The following is a 10,105-nucleotide window of genomic DNA, read 5'->3' as shown; positions in this document are numbered from 1 at the left end:
ATGTCTTCTTTATTGGGGACTGAAGGGGGGATTGGAACTGCAGGGGTTCTCAGCCCAAGTTTTTCCTCGTGATGATTTATGGGCTCTGGACCCTGAAAAATTAGGAAAACAGCTTCACACCTGCAGCTGGCTTCACACCTGCTGCTGGCTTCACACCTGCTGCTGGCTTCACACCTGCAGCTGGCTTCACACCTGCAGCTGGCTTCACACCTGCTGCTGGCTTCACACCTGCTGCTCGTCCAAGGGTGCTCCTCTGGGGAGGGATTCTTGAGCATTCCACCCCCTCAATCACTAAACAGAATGACCACTCCCTCCACTGCAAGCTCCTACATCAGGACCAGCAAGCTTTGTGGGTAAAAAGCCTAATAGTAAATATCTTATGCTTTGTGGGCCATTCATTCTCTATTAAGACTCCTCAGCTGCCTTTGTAGCACAAAAACAGCTACAATGTGTGAACAAATGGGCATGGTTGTGTTTTGATAAAATTATCTTTACAGAATTAGTTGGCAGGCTGGATTTGCCCCTCAGGCTGTAACCGGCTGACCCTGTCCATATTCTGAAGACAATTCTGTCTTGAAGGCTTCTTAACAAACCTCTACGTAAAGCACAGACTGTTGAGGGTCCCAGGGAGAGCGGCACTGCAGCACTGACCTTGGCACAGGCCTCCACTCCAAGTCCTGTTCAGGAGCGGGACTCACCCAGCACAGCAGCTCTGCGCCTCTGTGGCACCGCTCTGCCAGGGGGAAGGGGCAGGTGCCGTCTATCAGCTTGGATCTGAAGACCAGCCCTCTGGGGCTGCTCAGCGATGAAACTGACCTCATGGAGATTTCACAAAGCCCCTGCCAGCTTTCCTGACCTTTAGAAATGCTTACATCTATATATTTGTTATATCTTCATATATAAAGAAAATGGAAAAAGTCAAAATCAATTCGTTATCATTTGCAATGAAAGAAAAGAAGACAAAGAATGTGTTTATGTGTGTGTGTGGAGAGAGGAAAAGAGACGGAATCAACACTAATTACTGCAAAACGAAAAAAGAGAAGGGAAGGAAGACAGGGAGGGAGGGGCCAAAGTCCCACTCCATGCTCCACACAGTTCTCTAAAGTCTGCAGGCCAAGGCTGCAGGCTGCTGGACAGTCTTGGCAGGTAAGGAGATTCCAGGCCCAACAGACTTCCTTCCACTTTACCCTGAATTGAAGAAAACCACAAAGAGGAGTTTTGCCACCTGGGATGTGGAGCGGAATATAATTAGATTTAGTCTTCTCGGGACCGTGTTTCCATGGGATACATCAGCTCCCACTTAACTTCACACGTAGCGACACAAAGAAAGGTCTTTCACAGCACACAAGGTGTGTAGACAAAGGGAAACCACATCTTTCTGGGCAGAATTGCTTTTCTGGATTGTTTATGTTTAATCAGCGTTGGGTAAAATGCGACAATATCTGTTAATGGACTTGAGAACCCCAGAGTGGGAACAGCAGGTGCCAATGCTGTGGGGAGAAGAAAGCGGGGGCTGGACAGTGGCCACAGAGGAGGCAATGTGAGGAACCAGGCAGCGTGGCCCTGGGCTGGCCCAGACAGGGACATGCAGGCACCCAGTGGGGTCTTTGGTGGCTCACAGGACCACGGCAGGGGGCAGCTGCTCCCTAGAGGGAGAGGGGGGCACTGAATTCTCCCCCAATAGCTTCTTCTCTGATCCTCCCTCATCCTGGAAAAAAAAAGAAAAAAGAAATCCTTAGGGGAAAGGAATGCAGGCAGAGTTAGAGTCACAGAACTCGGAAAGCAGAAAGAGGAAAGGAGGAGGGAAAGGAAGAGGTGACAGGAAATGCAGATCAGGCAAAAAACAAGGTGGCAGAGGAAGGGGAGTCAGATAACACCTGGGACAGGGCCGAGGGGAGAGCAGGGGAGATCAAGGCAGGGGAGGGTGCAGAGAGGCACAGGGCAGCAAGAGTTGACCCCGGACCCTGGTGACTGTCACATTCCCCAGACAGCAAAGGGGAGAGCTGCATATGGAAAGAAGCTGAGGGGGACCAGGCCCAGGCTCGGGTTCGGGTGCCCCTGGCCCCGCACTCCTACCTGCTCCACACACTCACCACCCAGACCCGCACTGCCTAGCAGCTTCTCCCCAACAACTCACCAGGGGTGGGGAGCTCCTCCAACCACACAAGTTTCGAAGACCCACTCCCAGGGAAGCCAAGGACACAATGACCTCCAAGATACAGACGGCCAGGAACAGGGCACAGATTGCTGTGAACAACCTCTGGAGATAAGGGAAGAAAAAAGGGTCAGCTGTCAGCTGCTCCAGTGCTGCGCACATCCCCACCCTCTCCACCCACCCAGGCGCTGACTCTCTCCCACCAGAGCTGACTGTTTCCAGCCACAGCTTCCATCCCGCTGGCTTGTCTGCAGAGTGACCTTACCACTCCCTGTCAAGAAGTGGAGTCTATTCCTTCAATCCCTAGAATCTGGAAGGGCCTAGGACAACTTTGGCCACAGTGAAAGTGACACTATACAGTGAAAGGGGTAATAGCCCTTAGCTGGCCTGGCAGCTTCCACTTTCTGCTTCCTGAAATGCTCACTACTGGGGTGCTCCCCACTGGAGCCCAATCTCCGTGTTATGAGAAGCCCAAGCCACGTGGAGAAGCCATCAAAGGCTCTCACTGACACCCCTGCTGAGCTCTGGGTCATTCAACTGCATCGTCTCAGACCCCCAGCCTCCTCTAGTGCTTGGATAACTTCACCCCCATCTGACTGCAACTGCAGGAGAAAACACGCGAGTGATGACTGCCCATCTGAATCCAGCCAACCCACAGTACTGTGAGAAAGAATAAGTTGTCATTTTAAGCCACTACATTTTGGGGTGGTTTTTAATTCAGTAATGAAAACCTGGGACACCCACACACCAGGAAAACCAGAAGGGTGGCCCGCTAGCTCCTCTATGAAATGCCTCCTCTTTGTTCCTCATCCTCTTTGATGCAGAGAATCTTCATGTCTTGAGGTCTAACAGATGTCTGCAGCTTACATTAACACCTCGTGAACAAGACCCAGCATGAGGTCCAACCTCAAAGTGCCTACATCTCTGTCCTCCAGCGCCCCCAGCTCCCTGGGAGCAAAGAGCTGTGATAGGTCCCTGAAGACTGGACTCTTCCTGCTCACCCTCAGCAACCGCATGTGATCTCGACAATCTGTCTGCTGCCAACTGATATTCTGTCTTGCTTGCCGCATCCATCCGTACTTAGTGGTAGGGATGGCAGGGTCCGGGGAATCACACACAGTGTCAATGTAGGAAAGGTCATCAGTTTGCCAGAAGAAGCTGTTCACGCAGAGAACAACAGCAGCCACCGCTGTAGCAAAGCCTGCCAGAGTGAGCAGGCTGGATACGTAGCCCTGGAAGAGAGGGAGGCGCTCTCAGTCGGTGGAAAAGTCATGATGTTCCTGCTTCAAACCCATCTCTTCCCCAAACCCTATCCAGGAAACCCTCTCCTCCCCTCCAAGAAAGATCCCGAGATATTGGCAACCAAAGGGCATAAGACGTAACGGAGCAGGACTCAGGAGGGAGTCTGTGAACAGGTGGAGGAGAGAGGGTGTCCAAGACTCACAGCAAGTCTGCCCCGGCGCTTCTCATGGACAATGGCCCCAGCTCCTGCTGCAATCGCCTGAAAAGAGAATACACCAGAAAAAGGCCTCCAGTTTACTCTTCTAAATTGGTCTATTACCACCTTCCCACCAGCGTTCCCAGACAGTCAATGTGAAGCAGGATCCCAGGGACAAAGAACTCTGACACACAGCAGGACTCCACCTACACCTGCCCTACCCTCCCGCCTGTCTTCAAGAGAAAAATGGAAGTGACATGATTTTATCCACACCCCAGGGAAGCTTCCTCATGGCCAAGGGCCATTTGGCCCCAGGTTGGTCATGTCCCCAAATTCCCAACCTAGATCCATAAGCACCTTCTTGCCCATCACCACTTGCCTCCCATAGGGCTCACAGCCTGTTCCTTACTCACCGCAGACCCCGCCCAGAAGGCACAGCCTGAGGCACGAAGCACAGTCCAGGGCCCCAAGCAGAAGCACACTCCAAGGACACAGCTCACCAGCCCCAGCAATATCTGAGTTACCTGCAAGACAGGATGAGAAACCAGGCTCCTCCCATGAGCCCCCGTGCTCCAGCTGCCCCAGGAGCAACTGCCTGGCTCCTACCTAGGTGGCTTTCCTCTCCTTTTCCTTTGCCTTGACCTCTCTGTAGCTCTGATTCTAGAAGGTTCTGTCCCCTTAAAATCCATGAAGCAGCACTGGCCTGGATCTCCCCTCACCCTTCTCAGGAAGGTTCTGTCCCCTTAAAATCCATGAAGCAGCACTGGCCTGGACCTCCCCTCACCCTTCTCATAGGCTTGGCTATTTATCCTTCATCACTTTTTCCCAACTTCAATACTTTCTCATCCCACCTGAAGATTCCCACTTTTTCTCCCCATTCTCCCTCAGAGGTCCCATTGTCCCATCCAAACCCCCAGCCTGACCTTAGCTTCTGCCCTATCTTTCCTCTTCAGATCCAGACACATCCTCTGGAGGGCTCTGTGGCAGACACAAAGATGTGCTGCTTAGACCCGCTTCGAGAAAGGGCTTGTGCGATTGATTGCTGAGCAAGTACAGTTCTCAGCTCCTTCCAGGCCACCCTAATCTTCCAAGCTGAGGACACATGCTGGGGAGGGTCCCCCAGCCAATGATTAAGCAAGACAGAGGCTCAAGGGCCATGTCCACCTAGTGTGGAGCTTCTGCAATGGGCAGCCTTTGCCTGGGAGCTCCATGCTGGGCTGGCAGAGTCTGTAATGCAGCCTGACGGTTCCTCCTCGCCAATCCTGCTCCCTCTCTTCTCATTTCGTAGGTGTCAGACCTCAATAAGCCATTCGCATGCACAACTCCGACTCAGAAGAGAACTCCTTCCTGGAGAACCCAACTATCACCACCTGCACATCCTACTGGTATCTTAGATTTGTCACATCCAAATCCCACACCCCTTCACCACACACACACACACACACACCCGCGTCTCTCGAATTCTGCTCCTCCTGACTTTCAGGGCTCCGATCTCCTGGTCACCCACACTCAAACCTCTGAGTGTTGTGGATGCCTCTCTTCCCTTATGCCCCAAACCCCTTCACTCCCATGCCGTGGAGAGCCACAAAGGACAGGGACTCCTTTGTCTCCTCACCATTCCTGTATGATTATGGGAGTGCAGACCCTCGATCCTTCTCGTCTGGATGCCTCCTGACTCTGAGCAGGTTCCAGCTTAGAATCCATCCACAACCTTCTCACTGTCGAAGCTGATTCAGGACACACTCCTCACCTGGCCTTTCAAGGTTCTCAGCAATATGGCCTCAAATCGCCCATTCATGAAGCCCATTCTCTCTACTCAACCATTATAGATCTTGCCCTACGCCTTCTGGCCTCTTTGCCTTTGCTCCTGCCATTCATTAACCTGGAATTCTTTTTTGTCCATCTTCCACCTCTGTCTATACCTATTCCTTCTCCACTCAGGTTTCTTCTGCCTCAAGGATGTCAGATGTGCTTCTCCCTCGCCTGATACACTTTAGTTCCAGTCATTGGTATAGCTGCTGTTCCTTCTGAAGGACACTGAGCACTTTTAGGTACAGCCCAGGGATTCTCTCTGCAGTTTGGCCTGAGTGCTAAACACATTGCCTTGCACCCGTGGGCTCTCAGTCCATGTGGAAATGAAACTGACTTAACAGCCTTTAGGCTCTTGTTCCTGTTGCCCCACCTTTGGCTCAGACCGACTCCTCTGTGTCAAAGAAGAGGTTCCTTTCCTTCCAAATTTCTGTGGGGAAATTACAACTTTTTCTTACACAAGATGAGATATACATAGTGATTTCTCATGTCTCTCTCATGGGAATTCAACCCACTTTCCTTTTTGTGCATCCATTCGAAGAAGGAGAGTTTCCATTATGAGAGCTGAGCCTGCACATGGGATCACTCTTGTCACACTCAACTAAAACAGAGTTGAGAGACCAGGGGCAAAAAGCACTCAGGACACAAAATGTAATTCTCTGCAAGCCAGGCTGCTGCAGCTGCTATAACCTGAAGCCAGCTTTACCTACAGCTTCTGAGATACCTTGCTACAACTCTAGGACTAGTTTTACCCACACCATTGCTCACCCATCAGAGCTTGCCAGCTCCCCAAAGCCAGTGATCTTTCTTGGAGGGCAATATGTAACATTTCTCCTTTTTATAAACCTCTGACCTTCTCTTTGTTTTAAAAACATACTGGAGACCACTTGGTCTGTATGTATGTCCCAAATTGCAATTCTCTCCTTAAAATAAAATGTTTTCATTTCAAAGATTTAGATCTATATTTTAATTGGCCTCGTTAATTAACATCACCTCGTTAATGTGCCCCCGCAACCCCGCACCAGCCCACTCTTACCCCTAGAGCCAGCTGCTTGTAACTTATCCCAGCTCTGGAAGGTGCAGTGTTGCCAGGACGAAAAAGAAACTGCTTCAGAGAACCTCCCGCTTTCAGCAGTTGTGTCAAAGCTGATTCCTGGTGGATGTGGATATTGACGTAGGTGGGCTGGTATGGTGTAGAGGACACAGCAACACCATTCACCGTCACCATGTTTTGGGCCATCCTGCCTGCCAGGGAAAAGACATACAGAAGTGAGGTCTGGGAACCAGGTGTGAGGGAAAAATACACAGCATGAGTGAGAGGAGAGAAACTGTGTCTTTGTCAAAATCCCAGTTGGGCACGGTGGCTCACGCCTGTAATCCCAGCGCTTTGGGAGTCAAAGCGGGTAGATTACTTGAGGTCAGGAGTTCAAGACCAGCCTGGCTAATGTGCCGAAACCCCCTCTCTACTACAAATCCAAAACTTCTCCGGGCATGGTGGTGCATACCTGTAGTCCCAGCTACTCAGGAGGCTAAGGCAGGAGAATCACTTGAACCCAGGAGGCTGAGGTTGCAGCAAGCCAAGACCATGCCACTGCACTCTAGCCTGGGTGACAGAGTGAGATTCCGTCTCAAAAATCAAACAAACAGTGTCTTTGTCAAGCTCCAAAGGGTCTTTCTTTTGGAAGTACAGCAATCACAGTGACCTCAGCAATTTAGTATATATGTGAATGTATCTTCACACATAATACTTTACACGTACACATTTGAGAGATACAACAGGGTGTATATACCTTTAAAACCTTCTGTCTCATTTTTCCCTCAAACACTATTTGCCTTGCAGATGGAAAGTACTATTATCAGTTTCATATAAATCCTACAATGACATTTTTGCATATGAAAGTGTGAAAAACTATTTCTCCCCACTTTCCCCACAAATACCAGCATGCCACAGACACTGATTTGCAGGATGCTGTGCTCACATCATCATATGCTTTTAGAATAATCCTACGTGAGTCCGTAAAAAGTGTCAACCTAAACAACAGAGGGAGGCTCTCCAAATGAAAATGAGATTTATTCAGGAATAGGGCATCGCAATGGGGATATGCTTGCCATAGTAAATCACGTGCACATTCAGGGAGGTAAAGGAAGACAAAAGTGTGTAAAGAAAAGAGACTTACATAATTGCTTTGAGATGATTATCCCTGGCCCTAAGGACCAATAACAAGGGTGAGACAGTCCCGTCCAGGGTGAGACAGGCAATCGCTGGTGAACGTCCTTGCAGAAGCATTTTTTTGTGTCAGGTTGTGATGGCCTTTGTGTAAAGTCATCATTTTACAGAGTTCTTTGTGATGATTTTGTTACCAGGTATTTATACAGGAGAATCCTGCCTTGTGGGCCTTCCCAGGCTCTAATTTTCAGATTTTTTTTTTTTAACACAAGTGGCTCTATTCTGATTCTGACAACTTTCACAAAAGCTTCTTCACTGATTTGTGTCACTGCTTCCATTTCCAGAGTATGAATTCCTCATAATTTATTTAAGTGGTTCCCTATTGGCAGACATTTAGGTTATTTCTGATCCATTTCCATTGCAGACAATGTGGAATTGGCAGGGCAACAGGAAGGTGCATTTGCAATTTTAGTAGATATTGTCAGTTACCCTCCTCGGAGGTGGTAGCAATTCACATACAGGAGGCAAACTCTTTTTATCTTTTTCATTTATATGGGGAAAATGGCATTCTACTGTAGATTTTCATCAATTCTGTGATAAGATGTCCCATTTTAAATGTATATCTTAATGGGTTTTGACAGATTTATACATTTGTGCAATTACAGCTGCAATCAAGATATAGGACATTTCTACAATGCAACATGCTCCCTAAAGCCCCTCCCCAGTAAATACCCTCAACACTGGCCACAGGCAACCAACAGCCTGCTTTCTGTAACTATTTCCACATATTTTTTTTTAGTCTTTATTTCCACATATTTTTAACCCATCGTTCTCTGTTATTTTTTTGAGAGAGAGATGGGGGTCTTGCTTTGTTGCTGAAACTGGCCTCAAACTCCAGGACTCAGGCAGTCCTCCCACCTCAGCCTCCCAAAGTGCTGCGATTACAACCACGCCTGGCCCGTTGTTCTCTTACTATGAGTGAGGTTCATCGTCTTTTCATACATTAAGGGCCATTTTAATTTTTTATTTTGTGAGCTCCCCGTTCACACCCTATGTTTTTGTTTGTTTCTTATGGAAGATCTTTATTCAAAAAAAAGTACCATCTGTGATATGAGTTTCAAATGTTTCTTTACAATCTGTGGTTTATTTTTTGAACTTGCTTGTATTATACAATTCAAGTTTCATTCTATTTATGGTGTCTAGCTCTTACACTTTTAAAGGACTTCCCCGTTTCAAGATTATAAAATAATTCTTCCATATTTTCTTCTAAGTGGCTTTACGCTTTCAGCTTTCACTTTTAAATGCTGACCCACCTGGAATTTGGGAGTTGGAAGCCCAACCTTGGCCGTTGGGAGACACGGATCCCAGCTCTGTTGCTTTCATTCAGATGTTTGACTTCTGAAGGATCCGTTGCATTTGTAGAAAATACATCCTCTTTTCCTCACTGATTTAAAATTCTCTCCTGAGCAAATAGCCCCTAGGAATGCAGGCCTATTCTAGACTTCATATTCTGCCCGTTGGCATAGCTCATGGGTTATGCATCATTACCACAATTTCAATATGGAACTTAAAGCTAATGGGGCTGTTTCATGATCCCCTCATGGGCTTTTTCTTTCAGAATTGTCAAGGCCATTTTTGCTAGGTGACTTCTTCACCTGCACTTTAGAATCAGCTTGCCTGGCTCTAAAATACTGACTGCATAAGCAATTCTAATGGACATCCTCGCTAAGCATCACAGTTTAAACAGTTTAAATCCAATATTATTAACAATTCGAATAACACCTCCCATTCGTACTCCACTTACTTTTCAGAGCAGTTTCACTCTTTCACCTACCTGGCCTCCTTGGGGTTACAAAGGACAGGAGTTGGACAAATCCGCAGACGCACAAAGGAGCGTTAGACTGATTCCCACAAAGGAAGCCCAGCCCCGGATTCCAGCCAGACCTTCCCTTGAAGGCCCGGGCCCTGCCCTGAGCGTATCTCAGGTTCCAGCTACCTCCGGGTCCCCAGGACCACCGCTTCCCCCACCCCACGTCAACCCCTAGATCTGCCTCGCCCCCTCCAGGGAAAGTGTCCGGCAGCCCCGCCACACCCTGGCCCCGTCCCAGGAGCCACCCAACCGAAGGGCTCCAGCCAGGGGCCAAGCATGCGGGGCGGAGGAAGGTGGAGGAGACGCGCCAGGCCCAGGCCTCTCCTCCCACTCTCCAGCAGCTTTTCTGGGGTCACCTCCTGCACCCTCCCATGCGAGTCCTCGGGGAAACCAGGATGGAGGAAAAAAGGCGTCCTGTGGACAGAACGGGTCGGGGGCATGGCCCTGGGGACTCCTCCGGACAGAGGGTCCTGTGGCAAGAGGGTCTCCCGGCCCCACCCCTGCCTCACCTGCGTCCTCGGGGAGCCAGCGGCCTAGCAGAGCCCGCAGGAGCTGACCCAGGGCAGGGGAGCGGCGGGAGGGCGGGGACGGCGGAGACAGGGGTGGGGGCTGCGGCCCCGCCCAGGCTGCGAGGTTTCCCGAAACCAGCTTCAGCCCCGGGGCCCC

The 10,105-nt window shown here is 49.6% G+C and overlaps 1 protein-coding gene across 8 annotated transcripts in view; it reads right to left on the bottom strand.

The window, feature by feature from the left end:
• Window positions 1–1,388: 1,388 nt before the first annotated feature.
• Window positions 1,389–10,105, bottom strand: part of TMEM176B (transmembrane protein 176B) — a 28,177-nt gene continuing 19,460 nt past the window's right edge. For 2 of the 8 annotated variants that reach the window (XM_035254390.3, XM_035254389.3), the window contains exons 2-7: window positions 6,439–6,647; window positions 4,007–4,117; window positions 3,600–3,656; window positions 3,157–3,387; window positions 2,138–2,260; window positions 1,389–1,708 (exon numbers count right to left, since the gene is read on the bottom strand). In XM_035254390.3, the coding sequence (XP_035110281.2) occupies window positions 1,616–1,708; window positions 2,138–2,260; window positions 3,157–3,387; window positions 3,600–3,656; window positions 4,007–4,117; window positions 6,439–6,642 (819 nt within the window). In that variant the 5' untranslated portion in view covers window positions 6,643–6,647 and the 3' untranslated portion in view covers window positions 1,389–1,615. Of the gene's footprint in view, window positions 1,709–2,137; window positions 2,261–3,156; window positions 3,388–3,599; window positions 3,657–4,006; window positions 4,118–6,438; window positions 6,648–6,907; window positions 7,006–7,579; window positions 7,677–8,882; window positions 10,015–10,105 lie in introns of those variants that run through there. The other 6 variants (XM_078343466.1, XM_078343467.1, XM_035254388.3 and 3 more) reach the window with 6 other exon arrangements.

The sequence above is a fragment of the Callithrix jacchus genome, chromosome 11 (genome assembly GCF_049354715.1).
Source record: "Callithrix jacchus isolate 240 chromosome 11, calJac240_pri, whole genome shotgun sequence".
NCBI classification, from domain to species: domain Eukaryota; kingdom Metazoa; phylum Chordata; class Mammalia; order Primates; family Cebidae; genus Callithrix; species Callithrix jacchus.
The sequence above is the reverse complement of the archived record's forward strand: the minus strand, read 5'-3'. Positions and strand labels throughout refer to the sequence as shown.